The sequence below is a fragment of the Heterodontus francisci genome, chromosome X, assembly GCF_036365525.1.
Source record: "Heterodontus francisci isolate sHetFra1 chromosome X, sHetFra1.hap1, whole genome shotgun sequence".
In the NCBI taxonomy this organism is placed as follows: Eukaryota; Metazoa; Chordata; class Chondrichthyes; order Heterodontiformes; family Heterodontidae; genus Heterodontus; species Heterodontus francisci.
In genome coordinates, this window is record NC_090421.1 from 7,470,339 (window position 1) to 7,497,089 (window position 26,751).

General features: G+C 45.2%; 1 protein-coding gene across 4 annotated transcripts in view; it reads right to left on the reverse strand.

Moving 5' to 3' along the window:
* Positions 1-26,751, reverse strand: part of LOC137358707 (partner of Y14 and mago-like) — a 119,887-nt gene that overhangs the window by 38,974 nt on the left and 54,162 nt on the right. For 3 of the 4 annotated variants that reach the window (XR_010971268.1, XR_010971267.1, XR_010971269.1), the window contains exons 1-4: positions 5,601-5,683; positions 5,226-5,345; positions 4,396-4,563; positions 2,195-2,328 (exon numbers count right to left, since the gene is read on the reverse strand). Coding sequence is in view for 1 of the 4 variants with exons in the window: in XM_068024939.1 (XP_067881040.1) it covers positions 5,622-5,848; positions 6,947-7,159; positions 8,230-8,360; positions 10,914-10,996 (654 nt within the window). In the remaining 3 variants the exon portion in view is untranslated. Of the gene's footprint in view, positions 1-2,194; positions 2,329-4,395; positions 4,564-5,225; positions 5,346-5,600; positions 5,849-6,946; positions 7,160-8,229; positions 8,361-10,913; positions 11,006-26,751 lie in introns of those variants that run through there. The other variant, XM_068024939.1, reaches the window with a different exon arrangement.

The window sequence follows — 26,751 nt, forward strand, 5'->3', positions numbered from 1 at the left end:
AGCGAAAGGAGGAATGTTAAGCAGGACACTGGAATAACTCCCTGCTCTTCTTCAAATTGTGCCATGGGATCTTTTTCATTCACTTGAGCTTGCAGAGATTTGGTTTTACATCTCATCTGAAAGACAGCACCTCTGACAGCGCAATGCTCCCTTAGTAATGCACTGAAGTGTCAGCCTTGAAAATGTGCTCAAGTGCTGGAGTGGGGCTTAAACCCATGATCCTGATTCCAAATGAAGACAATACCAACCTATCCCAGGCTGACACTTGTAATACAACTGCAAATGATGGGGATTGGGAACCAATAGCATTAATGAACAGAAAAGCTGCTGGCGATGAGTCAGCAGTACTACCTGTCAAGGATGTGTTTATATCACAGGGTATAAAGTCAGCAAATGTGAAAAGAGACTGATATTACCAGAGGGTGAGCTAGTCAAATCTCAGCACTGCACACTGGGCAGGGTTTGAGGCCCAGGGTGAGGCCTATCCCAAATATAGATCAGTGACAGCCAGTTAGAGTGTCTCACAAAATCACTCATTACCACTTACCAGATTTAGTTTTTAATGCTCCAACAGGAAGATGACTTTACATATCGAAGCAAAACTAATTCCTTTTCCACAATAATGTTGAAACCTGTTGACTGTGCCTTTTCCCTCTGGAATACTGGCACTGAATCCATCCTAGGAATACGTGATCTACGTTGTCTCCTGCTGATGGCTGCTAAGATTCAGTGATCAAGCATGTTGAGACATTCTCAGTTGTGGTCTTCTCCACAGTATAAAACTATCCAATGTGCATATCCAGCAAAGGTATCCATCCCATAAATCACATCCATCAATGGCCCCTATGTGTTTCCCCCCAGTTGACTGACAGGTATTCTTTATTCAATCAAAGTATTCAGGTCGCCCTGTTACAAACACTGCATCCAAACCTTGGATTTGCTCTTTGGATATCCTGGTTCTGTGATTAACTGATTGTTGATACGCCAGTATTCATCTCCCTTGAATGTGTAAATCTTGCCATTTTTCCAAGTGATTGCAGCATCGAGGTTTGATGGAGCTCTGGTGAACAGGTTCCCAATGTTCTTTGGAGAACTGCTGAGATTATTTCACTGGTTTTCATCCCACTGCCAATAGACATCGCCCTGCAGCAAAATAAATGTCCCCTTCAAACACTGTATCCAGTTTCCTTTTGAAAGGCACTATTTATTCTGCTTTCCTTTGAGGCAGTGCATTCCAGATCATAACAACTCACCGCATAAGAAAAATCTCATCTCCCGTCTGGCTCTTTTGCCAATTATCTTAAATCTGTGCCCTCTGGTTACCGACCCTCCTGTCATTGGAAACAGTTTCTCCCCATCTACCCTACCAAAACCCCTCATGATTTTGAACACCTCTATTAAATCTCTCCCTAACCTTCTTTGCTCTAAGGAGAACAGTCCCAGCTTCTCTAATCTCTCCAAATAACTGAAGTCCCTCATCCCTGGCACCATTCGAATAAATCTCCTTTGCCTCCTCTTCGAGGTCTGGACATCCTTCCTAAAGTGTGGCTCCCAATATTGGACACAATATTCCAGCTGCGGTCTAACTAGTGTTTTATAAAGGTTTAACACGACTTCCTTACTTTTGTATTTTATGCATCTATTTATAAAGCCAAGGATCCCATATGATTTTTCAAAAGCCTCATCAACTTGTCCTTCCCCCTTCAAAGATTTGTGTGTGTGAACCCTCAGGTCTCTTTCTTACTTTATCCCCTTTAAAAATGCACCATTTAGTTTATATTGTCTCGCCTCATTATTCCTTCCAAAATGCTTCTTAAGACAGCTCTGGGAGTTGAAACTGGCAGACTCCACTGTCGGGCAGCTCTGGGACAACAACCTACAATTCCAGAACACGATGATGAAGCAATCATTCGTATCAGTATGTAGAAGGTTAGAATCGACTTAGCATATCTAATTGTGACCATCTGTTTAATTACCAAACACCACTGTGCAAGGACCATCACCACAGGGTCTACAGCAATTCAATTATTTCAACCATCACATTCTCAGGGCAACTGGGGATGGGCAATAAATACCGGCAGGGCCAACGCTGTCCACATACCAAAAGTAAATTAATAAATATATAATTTTGCTGTGGTGAACTAATGGGCCAGGACTGGACAGTATCTATGCTGGAATGGTGGAAAGATCATACCTTAAAAATGAAAATCTTTCTGTTGCCCTTCCACTGGAAGGCAGCGTCTGGGCGAGGAGGCAGATCATAAAGTGTCACCAATTTTGGAAATCCTTTTTGCAGAACAAAGTTTCTGTAACTCCACATTTTATTATCTGTAACAGAATTGGAACAACATGAACAATGTGCAGCTTTCACAGTAGCATTACTTTCGTTCATAAATATTAATGTGAATTTGAAGGACTGAATATTACCACCTCTTCAGTTACAGAAAGCTATTATGGGCTCAGTGAATTTACCCAGTAGATGGGTCCCAGTAGATGGGTCGTGTCAACTAAAAAGATCCCAGGTTCAATCTCTGGGCTGAGTCAGCTGCTCTCAATTGGGGTTGAGTTAGTGCTCCTACAATTGGCCTTAGTACCTCTTGTAACAGCCCTGACGTGCTGGTGTTAGGAGAGGTAAATCACCCAAGCTTCCAGCACCTGGTGGCTATTAGGTTGCCCCGATAGGGATTGTGCCTGTGGACAATGGGGAACGACAGTTTGGATTTGGTTGTGATTTTTCCTTCCCCCACTTGCTCAAATTGCCCGCTGACACACATTGCCATGACTAGAGTGTGAATAGTTATCACAGGGAGAAATATTGGCGAGTGTTTGGTGTTCACCCCAACAGGGTATCAGCATCTTCAGAGAGGAGCAGAAGGGACAGAAAAAAAATACTGCTGGTAATTTATCTTTTCAGCCATTCAAATTATTAATAGTGAAAGCAGCAGTGAACAGTTGTTAAGTGTCCTCAGTTTATTTTAACCAACAATTTCTGAACACTTGCAGCACTAATATCTACTGGTGGTGCTACTATACCTGTCAAACAATCCATTCTCAGCAGCACCACCGTGATGCAATTATAGGTACAGCAGTCCTGAGCCTCAATTTACAATATGTGGGTCAGTATCAATCAGTGATGGTACAGGGAGGAGCTCTGTGGGTCAGTAGCTATCAGTGATGGTACAGGAGGAGCTCTGTGGGTCAGTATCAATCAGTGATGGTACAGGAGGAGCTCTGGGTCAGTATCAATCAGTGATGGTACAGGGAGGAGCTCTGTGGGTCAGTAGCTATCAGTGATGGTACAGGAGGAGCTCTGTGGGTCAGTATCAATCAGTGATGGTACAGGAGGAGCTCTGGGTCAGTATCAATCAGTGATGGTACAGGGAGGAGCTCTGTGGGTCAGTATCAATCAGTGATGGTACAGGGAGGAGCTCTGTGGGTCAGTATCAATCAGTGATGGTACAGGGAGGAGCTCTGTGGGTCAGTATCTATCAGTGATGGTACAGGAGGAGCTCTGTGGGTCAGTATCTATCAGTGATGGTACATGAGGAGCTCTGTGGGTCAGTATCTATCAGTGATAGTACAGGGAGGAGCTCTGTGGGTCAGTATCTATCAGTGATGGTACAGGGAGGAGCTCTGTGGGTCAGTATCAATCAGTGATGGTACAGGGAGGAGCTCTGTGGGTCAGTATCAATCAGTGATGGTACAGGAGGAGCTCTGTGGGTCAGTATCTATCAGTGATAGTACAGGGAGGAGCTCTGTGGGTCAGTATCAATCAGTGATGGTACAGGGAGGAGCTCTGTGGGTCAGTATCTATCAGTGATAGTACAGGGAGGAGCTCTGTGGGTCAGTATCAATCAGTGATGGTACAGGAGGAGCTCTGTGGGTCAGTATCTATCAGTGATAGTACAGGGAGGAGCTCTGTGGGTCAGTATCAATCAGTGATGGTACAGGAGGAGCTCTGTGGGTCAGTATCAATCAGTGATGGTACAGGAGGAGCTCTGTGGGTCAGTATCAATCAGTGATGGTACAGGAGGAGCTCTGTGGGTCAGTATCTATCAGTGATAGTACAGGGAGGAGCTCTGTGGGTCAGTATCAATCAGTGATAACTGGAGGAATCCATTCAATGTCCACATTTGCTATCTCTGGCAAGGATCCTCAATGATCCTGCCGAACCCAATGTGCTGAAGCCAATTGCAGCACCCTGGCATTGCACCAACTAACTCAGTGAAGATCAAGGACTGAACCTGAGTCTTGCTGGTCACTTTGACTCAGTACTGTGCTTCTAACCACTGCACCATCATTTCCGTCTAAAAGCAGTTTTACAATCTGAGACACCAAGCAAAGTGGGCAACTGTCTCGCCGTCTCCCGTCACTGAAGTCTTTCGGCTGACTTACCTTTAAAGAAGTACGTTCTCCCTGTGTATTGTGAGTGCACGGCAGCATTGAGGGATCCAAGTAATTCCTTCCACAGTTGATTGATTTTTACAGGATATCCAGCACCATAGTCATCACTAACTATCCAAACATATTCGCCTTTGAAGGCATAGCCCTTCTGGCTTGAACCTAAAGGGAAAGGACCACAATGACGAAGATTCACAAATATACGGTATCTTGTGTTCATTTAGGTCATGGCCAACCCGTGTACATGCTGTGTGTGTGGTATATGAAACTGGCGCCTTTCCACTCTGTGGCATAAAACGTTCGTGCTCCAGGGCTCTGTGCCACAATCCTGCCCTGGACAAACCAGATTGTGCAAGCTTTAATCCCCACAGTATAGTGTGAGACCAATTGTGTCAAAAAAAGGTAGAACTTCCATTTCTATAGCACCTTGCACAACCTCAGGGCATTCCAAAGCACTTTACAGCCAATGAAATACTTTTGAAGTCTCGTCACTGCTGTAATGGAGGAAAAGTGGCAGCCAACCTCCGCATACAAGATCCCACAAACAGCCTTGGTTTAACATCTCATCCAAAAGATTGTAACTCCAACAGTGCTCCCTCAGTACTGCACTGGGAGTGTCAGCCTGGATTTTGTGCTCAAGTCCCTGGAGTGGGACTGTGAACCCACAACCTTCTGACTCAGAGGTGAGAGATGTACCCACTGAGCCACGGCTGACACTGTATCCTCACTGAGAGTGTACGGTAAGGTAATCAGAATATGGTACAACTAATATTATTCTATACAGTGGTGCCTTTGGCGAAGACTCATTATAGCCTGAAACTTACTGAGAATGAAGGCATCGAGATCTGCTGTGCAGGGATCTGGTTTCCCATTGGTTGGTGGCATTGATGTGGTGAACTTTGGTGGCGCCAAGATAATGGCTTCGCTGTCTGCTTCTCGTTTACCTGGGAAGTTCCCAAAAACAAGACGATGAACATGTTCAATATATTCCCAGTAACTTTCAAGGGCAATTGATTCAGCCCCATCATTAATTGAGAATGCCTTGAGTGGAAAAAACCTCAGAAAGGACCCAGCTTCAATCACTGGACTGTGCTGAGATTACTGATCTCAGTTGGGGCTGTTAGAACTCACCTCAGTACCTCTGGGCTGGGGAGAGGAAGATAAAACAATTGTAATTGAGACAAGTGGCTGTTACTTACCATATAGAGCTTGTATTCCCCTTATGTCATCTGAGTGTAGCCTGAAATCTGGGGGTTATATCCAGAGTAAAATGGTGCCATTAAGGCACTGTAGATCTTGGAGTGGCCAAGTCCAAGGACATGTCCAATCTCATGGGCTGCAACCAACCTCAGGTTTGTCCCTTGAGGCGTTCCTTCTGTCCAGGTCTCATCTTCATCAAAGTGGGCCCTCCCATCCTCAGGGATGAACGCATGTGCGAGAGTCCGACCTAGAGAACAATGTGAGACACATGCAAGGTTCAAATCTAGGTTTGAAATAAATTGATTGAGATTTTAGATGAGAGGTGTTAATGAAGAAATTCGAGCCTATTCCCATTGGTTATCTGTCCCACATATCCTTGCATGCTGCTGCAGAAGATGTTTACAGTCACTGTCAACTATATCCCAACTTAATGACTAAACTAAACTTACAGGCAACATTTTAAAACTGATTCCTGCCATTCTTTTCCGAGGTGCTCCTTTATATTTCTAGTGTTTTCTGTTTCTCTTACAGATTTCCAGCATTGGTAATTTTTATTTTCATCTCCCTTGAGTGATTCTTCTACTGAACGAGAATGGATAGCTCGATCTTCCAGTTCTTTCACTCAAATAACTGGGTTGAGGGAGGTGGGTGGAGGGGGCAAATGGCCTCCTTCTGAATTCTCGATCCAGCCTATCAAATTTATATCTAGGACAAAAGCAAAATACTGTGGATGCTGGAAAACTGAAATAAAAACAGAAAATACTGGAAACATTCAGTGAGTCAGGTGGCATCTGTGGAGAGAGAAACAGAGTTAACGTTTCAGGTTTGCACCTCCTCTAGACCCATCTTTTATCCCTTGCCCCATTACCATCTCCTTTTGCCTTGCACCATCATCCCTTTGTGATTTAATCTCTCCTGTCTTCCACCCTATCACAGACCTTCCCTTTTGTTTTCCCCCCATTCCCACCCTGCCCTTTTCCTGACTTTGTACTTGCTCAAAACCTGTTACATCTCTAACTTTTCCCAGTTCCGATGAAAGACCGAAACGTTAACTCTGTTTCTCTCCACAAATATATACCTGGATTTGATTCACTGGCATTGCACAACTGAAAAGACACTTTCCACTGCCGATGCTGGTCAGTCTGGGTTTCGGTGCTTTTCTCAACGAAAATCCTTGATCAAGAAATCCACTCCTAGCCTAATTGACTCCACTGATGTCAGGGTGGTTTCAAAGTTTTGGCTCATTATCAGGTTCATTCCATTCACAACTCACTCAGGCCTATACTACTTATGAAGCAGGTCTCACTCCCATCTGTTAGCCACAGGGTCCTCACAGTTCTCCTACCTGGCCCATCGAATCTCATGTTATCACCATGGCTTCCCCGAGCAAAAAGGATCACAATGTCAGCTTGTCCACTCTTGATGGCTTGAAAAGTGAGGGGAGTGACGTCACTCCAGTACTTGAACACTGTTTGTATGGCTTTTTCGACCTCACTACGAATCATGTCTGGCGTGTAGTTTTGGATTCGATAAGTTAAATGATTTTTCCGCCAACGTCCTGCAAAAGACATAGAGTGACAACTCACTACGGAAAGCACTGCAATATAGAATGGTAGAAAGAGGATATAGGTTGAGAAATGAGGAATGCAAGAGGGAGGGGAGAGACAGAGAGAAACACAAGCGTGACAATGAGGTAGTGCAGAAGGAGAGACTGAGTGGTAACCCCAGGAAATGAGGGAGGATGAGCTATAGATTGAGAAAGAGATAAAAGAGATAGAGACAGAGAGAGACGCAAGAGTGTGATGGAGGTGGTGCAGAAGAACGGACTGAGAGATGAACCAGGGAAGTGAGGGTAGGGAAGAGAGAGAAAGACTGAAAGTTAAAGAGACTGAGGGATGCAAGAGCAAGGCAAGGAAAGGGACACACATATTAGCAAAGAAGTACTAAGAGATAAGAGAGGGTACTGAAGGCTGAGACATGCTGAAAGAATGACGTTACAGTTGTGAGGAATTCCCAAAAATTGAGCAGCAATGGTTGCAATCACAGGCAATGGACAAGTCTGGCCCATCTGAAGGAAGCTGCATGTTGAAAGAAAAAGGCGGCCAGGAGTAACCTCAAATGGGAAGACAACGGAGGGGAATCTCTCACTTCTTTGTGGGTCAATATGAAAAATATATTTTATATTTCTTTCAAGAAAAAAGATCTTGAAGGTAAAATAGTCGAGAAGAGTTTGGTGTAGATTTAGAAAATTTTTAAATCAGATTTCAAATGTTGCCTGTGAATGTCCACTATGAAAGGATATAGTCGAGCCACCGCAAACATCTTCTGCAGCAGTGTATGAGGATATGCAGGACAGACAACTGTCAGGAAAAGGCTCCAATTTCTTCAATAACACCTCTCTTCTGACAGACTAATATTTGCATTTATATCGCACATTGTCAGAAAATAATATCTCAAAGCACTTCAAGCAATGGATTACTTTGGAAGTGCAGTGACAGCTGTCACATAATCAGAGAGATAATGGGAAACCGAGCACTTCCACAAATCCAACGTGAGGTTTACTGGAATATAGACAATACGTGCTTTGGGAACACAGCAATACAGGGCACTGGGTAACAGCAGATTTACCTAAAACAGAAAACTTTAGAATCTTGTAGTTAACAGAGTCCTTCACTCCACATCTGGGCTGCCTCATCACTGCCAGTGTGTTTCTGTCCAAAGCACCAGTGATGGGTAGGCTGAATATCACCTGCAAGGACCTGGAGACATAGGAAGGGAATGTGAGAAAGGAGATCGCATGGGAGAATGTGAGGGAGAAAAAGAGAAAGGACAGGAAAAAAGGGGGAAAAAATTCCAAAGCAGTAAATTTTGGCTGATCTCTGTTTAGCTGTACTGGAACGCTGGGTGCAGCTCATTTCAGTTTTCTGAGTTACCGATTGGTTTGTATTTCCACCCCTGCCCCCCCACCCCACCCCCCAACCCTTCCATAGAAGCACTGCTCCTGTTGGGTTATAGTACTACAGGTAGTTTTTTTCCCGCTCTGGTAGACCTTCTTTATGTGTGAGCCTAAGCAGTCATTGCCAGCAGGCTATTCAACTGCAGGAGCCACCATATTCAAATCCAATCCTGTCCTGAAATATACACAGGCACACGTTTGGCTGGGTTAAATTGAAAGTGATGAGGAGGAGGATGTTTTTCTACTCCCTTAGACATATGGTTGCATATCTACATTCATGCATAAATACTTGCATATTTTGAAGACAATGGGGGTGAAATGAGTGTTTGCCAGCAGTGCAGAAATCGGCCATTGCGAACTAGCAGACCAACACTGGACCCAATTTTGGTTTGCATTAAAGTGAAAGGGAAGGAAATACAGACATGGTGTAAAACGGACTGCCGATTTGCTATTGCCCATCACCACGCTACTGGCAAACATACTTTGTGTTCAAGTCTACACATGCCTGTTTTCTGTACGGTAGTGAGAAAAATGAGTGGGACCAGCCCTTCATCTCTCCACCGTGAATGAACTGACTGAAAACCTTGCCCAGCCCTTTTGGCAATAATTGCCAAACGAAGCATCTGATAGTTACTCAATACTGGGGAAGCAGAAATAATAATGGTCTGAAGCCCAGTAATTGTTTGCATGTGTTACAGTTGGAGCTTCAACAATGAAGTTGAGAGTTGAAGAGTTATCAGCCTCTTCATGCAGCCTCATGAGAGTGCGATTTGAGAATTTCCTCCTTAAGAATTCAGGAACTGGTAGAGCCTCAGCGATCTCAGATTAAGAACCATTACACATAGCTAGATGGAATGTCCAAAGCAAGATTTATTTTCATTAAAATCAGGCAAGAGATTGCGCTTTGGAATCTGTTCAAAAACATGACTGCTAAGAAAATGATACAATGCTGGATAGCCAAGTATGATCTGCAGGTGGCAGTCTCACTGAGTCTTGAATATAGCTCCTATATCTTCTAACACCTGTCTCATTCTCCTATAACAGCACTTTCCTTTACAAAAGGGTACATTTTCTGCTTCTGTGCTCCAGACAGTTTTGTGCCTACTGGGAGTACTGTGTGGGCAAACCCCACAATTTTGTCTCCAACATATCTCACAATACGTCATTTCAGTCCTTAAGCGGTGACCATCGTTATGTAGGCGGCTGCAGTATGCAGTTCACACCATCAACCTCCCACAAACAGCCAAGTTGATGAGCAATTGATCTGTTTGTTGGGTGCATTGGTTGGAGAAGGAACATTGGTCTGGACTTCCTGGATGGGCTACAACACTGATTGGTGGTCTGATAAGGTAATAACACTGTCACCTCTAGCCTCCAGTCCAGGGGTGGCCTACCTTTCAAAACAGAAGAACCACAAAAATAACATTTTATCTGACCGAAGGCTGAAGATGTTCAGGACTTTTTAATCGGACTGTTTGATTCCTGGAAGAGTGACACCAAAAATGGAGGGCCTCTGCTGTTGGCTCTAGAGGTACAGTCCTTTATGTTCAGGAGCTCCATTGACAGCACAAGAGACATGCATCTGCAGTCAATGGTACTCTGGTATGGTAAAAGAGCCTGAAATTAAAATATACTACTGGATAACCAGTATGGATGTTTGAAGCATTACCTAGGGCATGTGTTTTTGTTGAATAGAGCTGTGACAAAAAAAAGTCCACTATTTTTTAATGACTGGTCCAAAACCTGCAATAATCTTGGTAATGAATAAGAATTCACAATAAGCAACAAAACTCAGTCATTCCTGGTAGCAATAAAACACCAGCACTATGAACAGTACTGCCATGCTATTTTTCAGTGACTTCAGTGTCTCAGAAACTGTGAAATGCCCTCCAATCGGACAGCCTACAACTGACCGCAGTGCTCCTGGATAGGATAGGGGAAAAGAAGCCAGAGTTCCTGCTCCTGATCGCTACCCCGTAACCTGTTAGGGGTGTGAACTTGGGTGAAGGCAGGTTTGGGCTCGGCTTTGACACCCACTGCTGTCAGATTTGGAGAAGATTTGAGACGGTGCTAACTCCTTGAGGAAAAGAGGCCTCTTTCTATGGGTCAGTTGGTCTGACTCTGCTCAGGGTGCTTCTGGGACCTCTGAGCACAAAGAAAAAGCTCCTCTAAATAGTAATATGATTGCTTTTGGTTTTCTGTATCATTTGATCCACAAAGAGTTGGTTTGGCTCCAGGTTTACAGGGCCAGCTGAACTTGGAGCCAAATATCAGAATCTGTACAGAAAACAAACAGCAGAGAGCACATAGAAAGAGGAAGCTGAAAAAGTGATTAGACTGAAAAACACCCCATTACCTGAGTGCTTCAATGAACTCTTCCCGCTGCTCCACTGGTTTGTCCGATATCTCAGCTGGTTTATCCATATAGCCGTATGTCATCAGGTAATTCTGCAGTGAAAAATTTCAACAGTTTCATCACCAAAATAAATGAAATGGTCTTTACCTTTCACCCGCATTTCTTTGGTAACACCATCAGGGGTTAATATAGGCTGATTTCAAAGTCATTCTGTTCTGTCCATCTTTTCTTTCCTCCCGATTTCCCCCATCCCCTCTTTACCCGCCTCCTGTCATGAAGGCGCCAGTACAACTGTACCCCAGAAAGAGTCGGGTGAGAAGGGAGGCAAATTATGGGTGGAAGCAAATTAAAATACAAACCTTTGAATTCTCTCTCCCATCCCTGAGCCTTCCCTTGGTTATAGTGTGGATTTCCTGCTCCAGTCTTCTGCCAAAGTCTCTCTGAACCGCGAGGAGATGTGAAAAAGTCACCCAGGAATGAATCTCCCTCTGATTCTTTCCTCTTTGGTGTCCACCCAGAGCAGTACGTCTAAGATAGGGAACTCAGTAGTCTGAGTCAGTGTCTGTTATCCCACCTCACACTGCCACTCAAGCCTCTGCACCACTGCACTACGCATTAGAGGGGTTCACACACAAAACCACACCAACACAAAACGTCGGAGAGGTTTTGCCGCTTGACATTTTTGGCAATTTAATTGCCAAAAGACACATTCAGCTGTTGTGGAAAACACGCTAGGAGGAAACTGCTGAAGTTCATGGTTGATCATTCTTGTCTGTAAGAATAGGTTTCATGCCCATCTCAGCTGGGGTACAGTCCTACTGGTGCTAGCTGCCCTTCGGTACCTTCCCCAGTGACCACCCTTCATGAACGAGAATGGGCAATGATTGTTGATAAACTATTCAACTACAGGGTGCATTACAGTAAGCCTGATCCTGTCCTCAATCACATGTGCACACTTTGCAGCAGGAGTAAGAAATCAAAGGTCGGCTGTAGAATGCCTACCTGCTGCTCAATTAATTCAACACAGACTGTGGATGGAACTTGGGAACATCCCAGGAAATGATCATTCTCAATGACTGAAATGATGATTTCCGATTGGAGTTATTCCTGCCGGCAACTTTTAGAGTCTCACTTATTGATTTCTCATTGCACAGAAACTGCACCACCTGAACAATGCAAACTCGAAGATAATTGAAATCAGGGGTAGGTGCGGGGGGGAGAAAGAATGCGAGTGAGCGAATGGCTCTGAGCAAGGAGGGGAAATGTGGAAAAACTGTAGAGAAACTAGCTAAATAACAGAAAAACCAACCAAACCTATACCATTGCTTCTTGCTCCTTCGACTCTTGGAGTATGGCATCAGGCAGAGAGTGCAGTAGCAGAGTGGAGAGCATCCCGAGATGCACACAGACTCTCACACCAAACATCACGAGGAGCTGCAGACACAATGCTTTCCCGCAGTTCAGCAAACTTTCAGGAGCCTCTCAGCTACTTCTATTCTCCTCCCTTATAAACACTTATTGAGCAGCTTATCAGTGACGTGGGGGACAAGTATGTCTGACTCATCTTCTCGTACCCCACACAGTCTTGCACTCAATTAAAGGGATGCTATCACTTCTTACTTAGACCCATTTTATGCTGCTGGTCACTTCATGTGCAAATATAAAAACTATGAAGACTGAGTGAGAAGAGTGAGACTCTTACAAAGATGCCAGCAGGAATAGCTCCAATCAGAAATCATCATTCCAGATGAGACAGGACAGCGGCGGGAGCACAGTGCCAGGTGACAGGAGACCGCTGGCCAGGATCCAAGGAACCATCGCTGGCACTCAAGCAAGTTGTAGAAGGGGCTGTCTACAATCGACCTCTGTGTTCTTGATCAACAAAGGGCAAATAAAATCCACAAGGATCCTCCTCCTGATCATCGTCCAGAGACTTCCCACTGCACATTAGGTAAAGACAAGATTGGCCACTTAGATGAGGCACCAACTGCTGCTGCTGCTGCTGCTTGTAGCTGCTCCGACCAGGATATCTGCTGTCATGGTATGTCACGCTCATTTAACTTCGCGCCACACAAGTGCCAGGCAATGACCATCTCCAACAAGACAGAACCTAACCATCTCCCCTTAACATTCAATGGCATTACCATTGCTCAATCCCCCACTATCAACATGTTAGGGGTTACCATTGACCAGAAACTGAACTGGAGTAGCCATATAAATACCGTGGCTACAAGAGCAGGTCAGAGGCTGGGAATTCTGCGGTGAGTAACTCATCTCCTGACTCCCCAAAGCCTGTCCACCATCTACAAGGCACAAGTCAGGAGTGTGATGGAATACTCTCCACTTGCCTGGATGGGTGCAGCTCCAACAACACTCAAGAAGCTCGACACCATCCAGGACAAAGCAGCCTACTTGATTGGCACCCCATCTACAAACATTCACTCCCTCCACCACCGACGCACTGTGGCAGCAGTGTGTACCATCTACAAGATACACTGCAGCAACTCACCAAGGCTCCTTAGACAGCACCTTCCAAACCTGCGACCTCTACCACCTAAAAGGACAAGGCCAGCAAATACATGGGAACACCACCACCTGCAAGTTCCCCTCCAAGACACACACCATCCTGACTTGGAACTATATCGCCATTCCTTCACTGTCGCTGGGTCAAAATCCTGGAACTCCCTCCCTAACAGCACTGTGGGTGTACCTACCCCACATGGACTGCAGTGGTTCAAGAATGCAGCTCACCACCACCTTCTCAAGGGCAATTAGGGATGGGCAATAAATGCTGTCCTGGCCAGCGATGCCCACATCCCACGAATGAATTTAAATAAAAGATCTCTGTAGCTTTTCAGCTCTGATAAAATGTCTGAAATACTGACATTTTCTTTTCTGGATGTCACTTTTTAAAGAGTTCTTTTTGCTCTCTTATGATCTGTATAAGGAATTTTAAGCGTACATCTTAGCATTCACATTTCAAAGGACACTATTTTCTTCCACATATCTTTATTTATTGTCCAGGTTTCTGAGGCATACAGGAAAGTGGGTAGAATGTAGCATCTAATGAGTTTCTTCCTTATTAAAAGCTTGAGCTTTCTTATTAACATCCTTCATCTTCACAAAACTACTTCTGGCTTTCTCTATCCTTCTTCTGACTTCAGCATCACATCTACCATCTTCAGTTATCATTTGTCCTAAATAGACAAACTTATCTACTTGTTCTCGTGTGACACCATCCACTTCAATCTTCACTCTGGCTTAGTCTAATGTATTCCTTCTAACTACCATTGTGTGTGTCTTTTTGGTGTTCATGCTCAATCCATATTCTAAACTTCTAGATTTTACTTGATCTACGATATTTTGTAGGGCCTCTTCTGATTCTGCAAGTAATACTGTGTTGTCAGCATACCACAAGTTTGTTATGTTCCTGCCTCCAATTTTTATACCTGGAAGTATATCTAATTCTCTGAATATTTGTTCTGTGTACAGATTGAATAATTTTGGCAATAGTACACAGCCTAGTCATACTCCTCTCTTCACTTGAAACAGATCTGATTGTCCATCTTCTAGCCTGATGCTCGATATTTGGTCCCAATATAGACTCTGAATAAATCTCACATCTTTACTGTCAATGTCACATTTCAGCAACACGTCTATTAGCCTTTGGTGATAAACACAATCGAACACTTATTCATAATCTATATAGCAGATGTAAATATTCTTGTTTATTTCTAGATATTTAATGAAGATTGTTCTTAGGTTAAATATTCCCTCTCTTGCTCCTAATCCAGATTTAAATCCAGACTGTGTTTCACCAATTTCTACTTCAAATGTGTTATTAGTAGCACCAAAGGGCAGCCAAAATATGCACAAGTGTACCTCAGAAGGAATCAGCACCTCCAGCAAGGGTCAGCACCTCCAGGTACAGTCAGCACCTCCAGGTACAGTCAGCACCTCCAGCAAGGGTCAGCACCTCCAGTATATGTACAAGTGTACCCCAGCAGGAATCAGCACCTCCAACATGGCTCAACACATTCAATGTACAAGCATATGCACCTCAGCAAGAGTCAGCACCTTTAGCCAGAGTCGGTGCCTTGAGCAAGGCTCAGCACCTTCAGTAGACATGCAGGTGCATCCCAGCAAGGGTCAGTATCTTCGACAGAGAGAAGGAAAGTCGAAAAAGTCAAGCAGGTGTACTTGCTGAGATTTAAAAAAAATTCTTTTCCTGGTGTCCTGGTCAACATTTAACCATCAACCAACACTACCAAAACAGATTATCTGATCATTTATCTCATTGCTCTTTGTGGGAGCTCATCGTGTGCCAATTGGCTGCCATATTTCCAACATTACAACACTGACTACATTTCAGAAAGTAATTAATTATCTGTGGAGTGTTTTTGGGATGTCCTGAGGTTATGACACTACCTTTAACGGTTAAATTTTATAACAAGTGAGACTGCTGACTTCTAGGTGCCTTCAGCTGTCCACTCCCTAACCTCTGGAATTCTCTCCCTAAACCTCTCCACCTCTCTCCCCTCCTTTGAGACACTCCTTAAAGCTACCCCTTTAATCAAATTTTTGGCCACATGAACTGTTATCTCCTTATGTGGCTCAGTGTCAAATGTTGGCTGATGACACTCCTGTGAAGCACCTTGGAATCTTTTACTATGTTAAAGGTGCTATATAAATGCAAATTGTTGTTGTAAAATATGGAAGCACCATGGAAGTGCTGACACCACTGGGCTTTTATCTCTGAGACCTGGGTTGCAATCCAGTTCCAACATGGGATGAAAACATCCTTTTTCTCGAGCTGTCAAAACATCGTTCGTGAAATGAGACCGAGATAATCGCAATTCACAATCCACAGCACTATTTCTTCTGCAATCGTGTGAGATGTTATCAGCCAGAGGCAGCATTTTATCTGAGGTTGAGCTGGGAGCCGGAGACATGTGACATTTTTCATTTCTCAGTACGTCCCTTCCTTTCCCCTGATCAGCAACACATATGCACAAAGGACAGACATGATCACTGCAACCAAATGGGTTGCTCCAAGTAGAAGAGCTGATTGTTTGAAAGCTGCAAAGCCAACAAAGCATGAATCACAAGAAATAGCTAGGCTTTTTCTTTCCAGATTACTAATAGCAAGCAGCTGAGTTGCTGGGAGGCGCAGCCATTTCAGCCCTCATTATCTTCAGACTCCCACACACACATCACCTGCTTTATCTCATTGTGTCAGTTGGTAGCACTCTTACTGCTGAGTCACAAGATTGTGGGTTCAAGTCCCACTCCGAAAGGCTGACACTATGGTGTAGTACTTAAAGAAGTGCTGCATTGTTGGAGGTGTTGTCTTTTGGATGAGACATTGAACTGAGATCCTGTCTGGTGGATGTAAAAGATCCCATGGCACTATTTTGAACAAGAGCAGGGGAATCAGTGGTACGAAAGCTACTAGACACCACTGTCAAGGACAAAATTAATTCTCACTTGAAGAAGCATGGGTTAATAATGGACAGCCAGCATGGATTTGTTAAATACAAATCGTGTCTGACTACCCTCATTGAGTTCTTTGATGAAGTAACAGAGAGAGTTGTAAATATGGACTTTTAAAAAGCATTTGATACAGTACCTCATAACAGACTTATTCGGAAAATAGAAGCACATGGTATTAAAGGGATGGTGGTAACTTGGATACAAAATTGGCTGAAGGATAGGAGGCAGGGAGTAGTGCGAATGGACAATTTTCTGACTGGAGAGAAGTATGCAGTGATGTCTCCCAGCAGACAGTACTAGGACTATTGCTTTTCTTGTTACATATAAATGACCAGGACTTGGATATAGGGAGTGCGATTTTGAGATGATACAAAACTTGGTGACATTAATAAATAATGAACAGGATAGTAGCAGACTTTCGGAGGACTTAGCCAGACTGGTGTAATGGGCAGACAGATGGCAGATGCAATTTAATGCAGATAGGTGTAAAGTGATGCACTTTGGGAGGAACAACATGGAGAAGCAGTATAATCTAAATGGTACTATTTTGAGGGGGGTGAAAGAGCAGAGGGCCCTGGAGGTGCGTCATCAGGCTGCGCTGTGGTTAGTACATGCGCAGACGGTCTCCTGCTCTCTGCGCATGCGCTGCGTTCCGGCTTGCCAGGACTGGTTAGCGCATACGCCGATGACGTCATCAGGCTGCGCCACAGTGCACACATGCGCAGACGGGCCCCTGCTCTCTGCGCACGTGCTGCATTCCGACGTGCCAGGACTGGTTAGCGCATACGCCGATGACGTCATCGCGTGACGTGTTCTTCTTCGGGCAACGCGCCTGGTCGGCCTCTGCGCAGGCGCTTTATGCAACGTCAACGGGTATTCATGCATGCGTCAACCTTCTGATATTCACGCATGCGTCAAGCTTCAGCGCGAGTTTCTGAAAGTGGAAGGAGGAGAGGTTTCGTCCGGCATTTTATCGCAATTATTTAGTCGTTTTGGAGATTTCAGTCAGCTTCATTTTTATTAGAAAGAGGAGATTGCTCCAACGTAAGTTGCTCTGCTGTTGTAAGTTGCTCTGAAAACATTTCCATTGTCTGGGGCACTGCATGTGCTCCAGTCCCTGTTGTAATTGGCTCTGAAAACATTTCCATTGTCTGGGGCACTGCATGTGCTCCAGTCTCTGTTGTAAGTTGCTCTGAAAACATTTCCATTGTCTGGGGCACTGCATGTGCTCCAGTCTCTGTTGTAAGTTGCTCTGAAAACATTTCCATTGTCTGGGGCACTGCATGTGCTCCAGTCCCTGTTGTAAGTTGCTCTGAAAACATTTCCATTGTCTGGGGCACTGCATGTGCTCCAGTCCCTGTTGTAAGTTGCTCTGAAAACATTTCCATTGTCTGGGGCACTGCATGTTCTCCAGTCCCTGTTGTAAGTTGCTCTGAAAACATTTCCATTGTCTGGGGCACTGCATGTGCTCCAGTCCACTGCACTGCACTAAAATCCTTTCCACTGTCTGGGGCTGTGTGCAGGCAGTACATGTGCTCCAGTCCCTGTTGTAAATTTCTCTGTTCCTGCACTTATCAGAGCAGTGCACCTGGACACACAGCCACATGTTTCCCCATCCGCCCTTGAAACAACCATGCAGAGCCTTGTGAGACTCCGCAATTGCCAGCTGCTGCCTGTCAAGCAGAGAGGGCATCCAAAGCGGTCAAGCACTTGGGGAACATTCAGCAAGAAGAGACTGAGCACTAAAAGAAACAAGCATGCCGTGTCCAGTGGTAGCAGAAATGTGAATGCTCTTGCTGTGAACACAACTGGTGAGGTGGGAGTGCAGCCACACCGTTCTCCATCCTCAATGTTGCTTGAAGGCAAAGGTAGATAAGAGCAAAAGAAATGGAAGGTGATGCTGATAGTAGTAGGCAGGATTAAATGGGAGCGGATGGGAAGGCGCACGAGTAGCATAACCACTAGCAGGGAACAGCTGGGCTAAATGGCCTGCTTTATGTTCATAGTCCAAAAAAATATGCTTCTTTTTACAGCACCCTCACATCATTCATGTTTTCCCTGAGAGCAGCATTGAACCATCACGAGATCGGGGCAGTAACATCATCCAGACTCCTACAGCTGAGGTGGGTACTATGTGATTCATTGGCGGTGTTATCAGTACATGCCTTTACTGCAGAACATAAAGCATGCTCAACAGTAATTTCATTGAAGGGAGGGAAGCTCTGACACTGATGTTATTTCCTTATTTCTTTTCACGTAAAACATGCCGTCGAGAAAACAATCCTTGAGACTTAAGGTCAGCATTCAAGCAACGAAGGCAACTGGATCATGCTGCGGAGCTGGTCACGATGTGGAAAGGAACCTTGCATTTATGGATGAAGTGGGAGCGCACATTGGGATGCGTTTGGGGAACATTCACCAAGAATAGACTGAGCTCAGACTCTTGTGACTTTGCCTTCTTCACATGGACAATACAGTAGTGGAATAGAGAGCCACGCGTTCATTCACCACAAGGCTCTCCAGGAACAATCTCACTAGTTCTGCATAGCAGAGACTCGGCCTGTCTGTCTCACGGGAATGCTGGCAACACAACACTCATGTATCCATACACAGCAGTGCCTCGAATGCTTAATGCACTTAATAAATTTTCTCAATAATTAAACCTGGAATTGTTGAGGTTTCTGATGTTATTTTCCCAACTTTGCAACTGCACTTCAGATATTCAAGTGCGGTGTGGTCCTTGGGGGTGGGGGGGGGGGAGAGGGAAGAGGGAGGGGGTTGTGAAGGGGTGGGGTGGGAGATGGGGGGTTGTGAAGGGGTGGGAGAGGGGGGAGTGGGGGGAGGTAGAGGGGGGGGTAGTGGGAGGGAGTTAAATTCAGAAGCTCCTGAAGAGCAGGATGCAAAAGGCAGGGACCAGACAGCTGTAATGCCTGAAGTACAGTTGAGAAGTAAGGGAGAAAGCGGCTGGATGGGGGATCTGCACCTGGAGAGAACGGCTGGATGGAGAGGGCCGGAAGCGAGAGGCCGTCGAGAGCCACGGGGAGCGAGCGGCCGAAGACCTTGGTGTCGCCGGGTGCGGGTAAGTTTGGTAAGTCTTTTGCCGTTGCAAATTTATGGCGCATGCATAGAAAAACGCACCCCCCCCCCCCCACCTCACGCTGCTGTCTCCGGCCACTCCGCTTCACTCCGTCATTGGGCCGTTCGCTCGCCCACTCTTTGGCTGCTCCGCTCCCCTCCGTCACCGGGCCGTTCGCTCACCCACTCGCCGACTGCTTCGCTCCGCTCCCCCCCCCCACTCCCCGGCCCGTTCCCCTCCCTCCCCGGCCCGCTCCGCTCCCCTCCGTCACCGCGCCGTTCGCACACCCGCTCGTCGGCCGCTCCGCTCCCCTCCCCCCAGGCCCGCTCTGCTCCCCTCCGTCACCGGGCCGTTCGCACACGCGCTCGTCGGCCGCTCCGCTCCCCTCCCTCCCCGGCCCGCTCCGCTCCCCTCCATCACCGGGCCACTCCGTTCCCCTCAGTCACCGGGCCATTCGCACACCCGCTCGCCGACCGCTCCGTTCCTACCAGGCCCGCTCCGCTCCCCCCTCCCTCCCCGCTCCCCCCTCCCTCCCCGGCCCCAGCTCGTTCGCTCTCTCACTCTGCCATTGTGTGCTGACATGTGTTTGTTAGGTTGCCTCCGTGTGATTATTTGAGCAGCGCCATCTTTAGTCCTGGCAGCTGCCTAAAGTCGCAGACTGTGACGTCTTAGTGGCATATGCTGCATTTGCGCATGTGCCACAACAGCACCCCCTACCGGTAGCATTGTCAGCAAATGCAGTCATTTACAAATCCTTGAAGGTGGCAAATTAATAAGGCAGTTAAAAAAGCACACCGGATACTTGGCTTTGTGAATTAGGGCATTGAATACAAAAGGAAGTCACTGTGCGCGGCACAGTGGTTAGCACCGCAGCCTCACAGCTCCAGCATCCCCACTTCTGATCTGATGATTGAGGGAAAGTCATTGATGAAGCAGCTGAAGGTGTTTGGGCCTAGGACACTACCTTTTTTTCTTCCTCTCTACTGAAGTTACTGATGTTTGCTGGGTACTGCTCCACAGTCCCTCGCAGCTCTGCAGTTTCCCACCGAAATGGCCTTTTCAAATGCAAGAGTTATATTTTTGGGTTTTTATGTTAAATATTTTCTCTGCTTCAGCATCCTGTAAGCAGATCTTGCATCTCTACAATCTCGACTGTTCCCTTTTCTGCCCAGGGATGCTACTAGAGCACCTGTACTCTCTACACAGGCACCTGCAAAGTTTTGCATACTGCCACGTGATTTTCCTCTTTTTATAAGGTGGACTGCATGTACACCATCAGGCTGCGATCCATGCTCTGAACCAACAGATGGTTTATTGAAACAAAATGGGTAAATGAACAGTATATAGTGTGATTTATCATTTTATACACCATTCTACTATAGATACCACTCGTACTCTGTACAAACACTTAAACACAAGCTCGCTTTTTATGCTGCGAAACATGCAGCATTGAAATGGCCTAGCTTCTCTGCTGGTTGGCACAATGCAGAGCTTTTCTGAAATAAAAGAAAATATTGCAAATACTGTATTCAAGTCTGGCAGCACCTTTAGAGAGATAAACAGTTAATGTTTTCAGCTCGATAACCTTTTTTCAGAAATGAGAAAAGTTAGAGGTGTAACAGACTTTAAGCGAGGGGGAGGAAAAACAAAAAGGAAGGTCTTTGATAGGGTGGAAAGCTGGAGAGATTAAATGACGAAAGGTTTCATGGTGCAAGGCCAAAGGGAGAGGTAATGGGACCAGTAAAGAAATCTCCCTGTGTCTGCGTGGGTTTTCTCCGGGTGCTCCGGTTTCCTCCCACATGCCAAAGACTTGCAGGTTGATGGGTAAATTGTCCATTATAAATTACCCCTAGTATAGGTAGGTGGTAGGGGAATATAGGGACAGGTGAGGATGTGGTAGGAATATGGGATTAGTGTAGGATTAATATAAATGGGTGGTTCATGGCCGGCACAGACTCGGTGGGCCGAAGGGCCTGTTTCAGTGCTGTACCTCTAAACTAAACTAAACTAAACTAAACTAAACCTACACAAATCACTGGTTAGACCTCAGCTGGAGTATTGGGTACAATTCTGGACACTAAACTTTAGGAAGGATTTCAATGTCCTAGAGAGGGTACAGAGGAGATATACCAGGATGATATCAGGGATGAGGGAGTTCAGTTATGAGAGATTAGAGAAGCTGGGATTGTTCTCCATAGAGGAGAGAAAGTTAAGGGGAAACCTATTAGACATATTCAAAATGATGAGGGGTTTTGATAGTTACTCCCAAGCTGCTCTATTTTCCCTAACAAGTGGATCAGGAAACAAAGGCCATAGATTTAAACTAATTGGCAAAAGAACTAGAGGGGAGTAAGGAGAAATGTTTTCCCAGGGAAGATTGTTAAAATCTGGAACGCATTACCTGAAAGTGTGGTGAAATCAAATTCCAAAGTAACTCTCAAAAGACAATTGGCCATGTGCTTGAGGATGACTAATTTGCAGGGTTATTAGGAAAAAGCTGAGGTGTCGGACTACACTGTAAGACTCAGACACTGTGTCTCTGATCTGCTGCTCAAATTTTAAAGTAATTTTTGATCAGTTTACAGCCCTTCCCCCACTGCTGCTGTTCCCTGCAGAGCCTGTGATTGGAGTTCCGAAGAAGGGTCACTGACCCGAAACGTTAACTCTGCTTCTCTTTCCACAGATGCTGCCAGACCTGCTGAGTGATTCCAGCATTTCTTGTTTTTGTGTCTGTGATTGGAGTACTGGTTCTACTGGTTTTTCAGTTTCAGCTACAGTCTGGTTCCTGGACAGTGATTCACTCTCCTGGGCCGAAGTACATTTTTCTGTCGCTTCCAGATCTTATGGTGACCTCCAATTTCATCATCATTTTTCTGCCCCACACCGATTCTGCACACTTCCTACATTTTCCTTCACACAGAAATACCTCCATCTGTGTGTCCTCTGATACCCTACCCTTCAAATAGCTTCTGGACTTCACTCACCCATCACACCTGTCTCTGAACTTGGACAACAGTCTGTCGAAGCCCCTGCTGACTCCACCCTACCTAGTTCAACTTTATCCCACCATGAGACTTCTGACTTTAACTCTGGACTCCCTCCTATTGTCTCCTCTCTATTCCCTCTTTACTAGCAGAACTAATAATTGTGACATAACCAGGCCTATGCAACTTGAGTTTTCCGTGTGCATTCATGTACACGTATTGGCTGCTGCTTTGGACCCAAGACCATCACTTCTATTTTTGCTTTTTTGAAACTTATATTTTCTTTACCCCTCCTGGACCCTTCCTTCCTGTTGTCATGCCCCCTTTCATTTCTCTTCTCTCGGGTACTCTTCCTCTCAATTCCCTTCCCAAACCCTTCAGTACTCCTCGATCTTCCTAATCTCCTGCCGCTGTCCTAGGCTTGACTCCCTCTTAGATCAGCCTATAGCTTCCCTCTGTGCCACTCTTGGCATCCTTTAAAGGGCCCATTAAGGCACTCGGTGCTGCCTCCTTAGCAGCAACAACCCCAACCGCTCCATCTACTCTCTCGCCGACCTTCCCGTCCAGTGCATCCGCTGGGGACGAACCCTACCAATTTCCTCCCCATCCAACTCACCACTTGTAGTGTATACTCCGTAGACTCTGCCAGTGGATCAGCTCTCACTGCACCTGTCCACAACTCACTCCAGAATGTCCATTCACTTGTGAATAAGGCCCGAACTTATTGTGAATGATTGCATTGATATCATGGCCTTAACAGAAACCTGGCTGAGGGGTAATGACTCCTTCCTCCTAAATGAAGCCTTCCTTCCTGGCTATACCTTCCACCACTTGCCTCACCAAGACTGCCATTGTGGCAGTGTGGCTCTTATCACCAAATCTCACCTTACGTCTGTTCCCCTACTCCTCTTAAACTTTCTCAAGCTTTGAATATTTCACCATGTGTCTCCCATCACACCTCAAAAGCCCCAAAAGTACAGGCAGTCAACTGTGGATAACAAAGGAAGTTAAGGATTGTATAAGATTAAAAGAAAAGGCCTATAAAGTTGCCAGAAATGGTAGTAAACCTGAGGATTGGGAGGATTTTAGAATACAGCAAAGGAAGACGAAGAAACTGATAAAGAAAGGGAGAATAGAATATGAATGTAAGCTAACAAAAAATATATAAACAGACTGTAAAAGCTTCTATAGGTGCATAAAAAGGAAATGTTTGGCTAAGACAAATGTTTGTTCATTACAGGCAGATTTTATAATGGGGCATAGAGAAATGGCAGAGAAGCTAAACGATTACTTTGTGTCTGTCTTCACTGAGAGATCTCCCAGAATTAGAGATCCAGGGGATTAGGGGAATGAGGAATTGAAGGAAATTAGTATTAGTAAGAAGGTTGTATTGGAGAAATTAATGGGGCTGAAGGTTGATAAGTCCCCAGGATATACATCCCAGTGTGTTGAAAGAGGTAGTTATGGATGCATTGATTATCTTCCAAAATTCTATAGATTCTGGAGTGGTTCCTGCAGATTGGAAGGTGGCAAATGTCACCCCACTATTTAAGAAGACAGGGAGAGAGAAAACAGGGAATTACAGACCTGTTAGCCTTACTCCAGTCATTGGGAAAATGCGAGAATCTATTCTGAAGGATGTGATAAATGGACATTTGGATAATAATGATCTGATTGGGCATAGTCAACATGGATTTATGAATGGGAAATCATGTTTGACGAACCTGTTGGAGTTTTTTTGAGGATGTTACTAACAGAATTGATAAAAGGGAGTTGGTGGACGTGGTATACTTGGATTTTAAGACGGTTTTTGATAAAGTCCCCCACAGGAGATTGGTTAGCAAAATTAAAGCACGTGGAATAGGAGGTAATATACTGGCATGGATTAAGGATTGGTTAACAGGCAGAAAGCAGAGAGTAGGAATAAACGGGTCATTTTTGTGTTGGCAGGCTGTGACTAGTGGGGTACCGCAGGGATCAGTGCTTGCGCCCCAGCTGTTCACAATATATATCAATGATTTGGATGTGGGGACCAAATGTAGTATTTCCAAGTTCACCGATGACACAAAACTAGGTGGGAATGTGTGTTGTGCGGAAGATGCAAAGCAGCTTCAAGGGAATTTGGACAGACTGAGTAAGTGGGCAAGAACGTGGCAGATGGAATATAATGTGGAAAAATGTGAGGTTATCTACTTTGCTAGGAGGAATAGATGTGCAGAGTAATTCTTAAATGGTAAGAGATTAGAAAGTGTAGATGTACAAAGGGACCTGGGTGCCCTTGTCAATAAGTGACTGAAAGCTAACATGCAGGTGCAGAAAGCAATTAGGAAGGCTAATGGTATGTTAGCCATTATCGCAAGAGATTTGAGTACAGGAGTAATGAAGTCTTGCTTCAATTGTATGGAACCTTGGTTAGACAGCCATACTACGTGCAGTTTTGGTCCCCTTACCCCATAGGGGGAGTGCAACCAAGGTTCACCAGACTTGTGCCCGGCATGGCGGGACTGTCCTATGAACCATAGAGAAATTACGGCACAGAAAGAGATCATTCAGCCCATCGTGTCCGTGCCGGCTGAAAAACTAGCCGCCCAATCTAATTCCACCTTCCAGCACCTGGTCCATAGCCTTGCGGTTACAGTACTTCGGGTGAATGTCCAGGTACCTTTTAAAAGAATTGAGGGTTTCTACCTCCACCACCATTCCTGGCAGTGAATTCCAGACACCCACCACCCTCTGGGTGAAAAAGATTTTCCTCATGTCCCCTCTAATCGTTCTATCAATCACCTTAAATCTGTGCCCCCTGGTAATTGACCTCTCCACTAGGGGAAACAGGTCCTTCCTGTCTACTCTATCAAGGCCCCTCATAATTTTGTACACCTCAATTAAATCACCCCTCAGCCTCCTCTGTCCTAAGGAAAACAACCCGAGCCTATCCAATCTTTCCTCATAGCTGCAACTTTCAAGCCCTGGCAACATTCTTGTAAATCTCCTTTGCATTCGCTCCAGAGCAATTATATCCTTCCTGTAATGTGGTGACCAGAACTGTACGCAATACTCCAACTGTGGCCGAACCAGCGTTTTATACAGTTCCAGCATTACGTCCCTGCTTTTGTGTTCTATAACTCGGCCAATAGAGGAAAGCATTCCACATGCTTTCTTCACCACTTTATCTACCTGTCCTGCCACCTTCAGGGACCTGCGGACATACACTCCAAGGTCTCTCACTTCTTCTACCCCTCTCAATATCCTCCCATTTATTGTGTATTCCCTCGCTTTATTTGCCCTCCCCAAGTGCATTACCTCACACTCCTCCAGATTGAATTCCATTTGCCACTTTTCCGCCCACTCAACCAAACCATTGATATCATTCCGGAGTCTACAGCTATCCTCTTCACTATCAATGACATGTCCAATTTTTGTTTCATCAGCAAATTTCCCAATCTTGCCTCCCACATTTAAGTCCAAATCATTTATATATACCACAAACAGCAAGGGACCCAATACTGAGCCCTGTGGAACGTCACTGGAAACAGCTTTCCATTCACAAAAACATCCGTCGACTAATACCCTTTGCTTCCTGTCACTGAGCCAATTTTGGATCCAACCTGCCACACTCCCCTGTATCCCATGGGCTTTCATTTTACTGACCAAATGCTTTACTAAAACCCATGTAATCCACATCCACTGCACTACCCAGAATTCAATTAAGTTAGTAAGACATGACCTTCCCTGAACAAATCCATGCTGACTATCCCTGATCAGTTTTGCCTTTCTAAGTGACAGTTTATCCTGTCCCTCAGAAATGATTCTAATCATTTGCCCACCAATGAGGTCAGACTGACCGGTCTATAATTATTTGGCCTATCCCTCGCACCCTTTTTACACAATAAATTGTCCGCAGACCTCCAATTGTCTGGCACTTCGCCCATATCCAGTGAGGATTTGAAGATGATCCTCAGCGCATCCGCTATTTCCTCCCTGGCTTCCTTTGACAACCTAGGATGCAATCCATCCGGCCCTGGCAATTTATCCACTTTCAAGGATGTCAGACCCTCTTGTACTTCCTCTCTCATTATGCTTATCGTATCTAATATTTCACACTCCTCCTCTTTTACTACAACGTCTGCATCATCCCTCTCCTTTGCGAAAACAGAGGCAAAAAACTTAAGAACCCTGCCCACATCATCTGCATCCACGTGTAAGTTACCTTCTCTATTTCTGATAGGCCCTACCCTTTCCTTAGTTATCCTCTTGCTCTTAATATACTGATAAAACATCTTCGGGG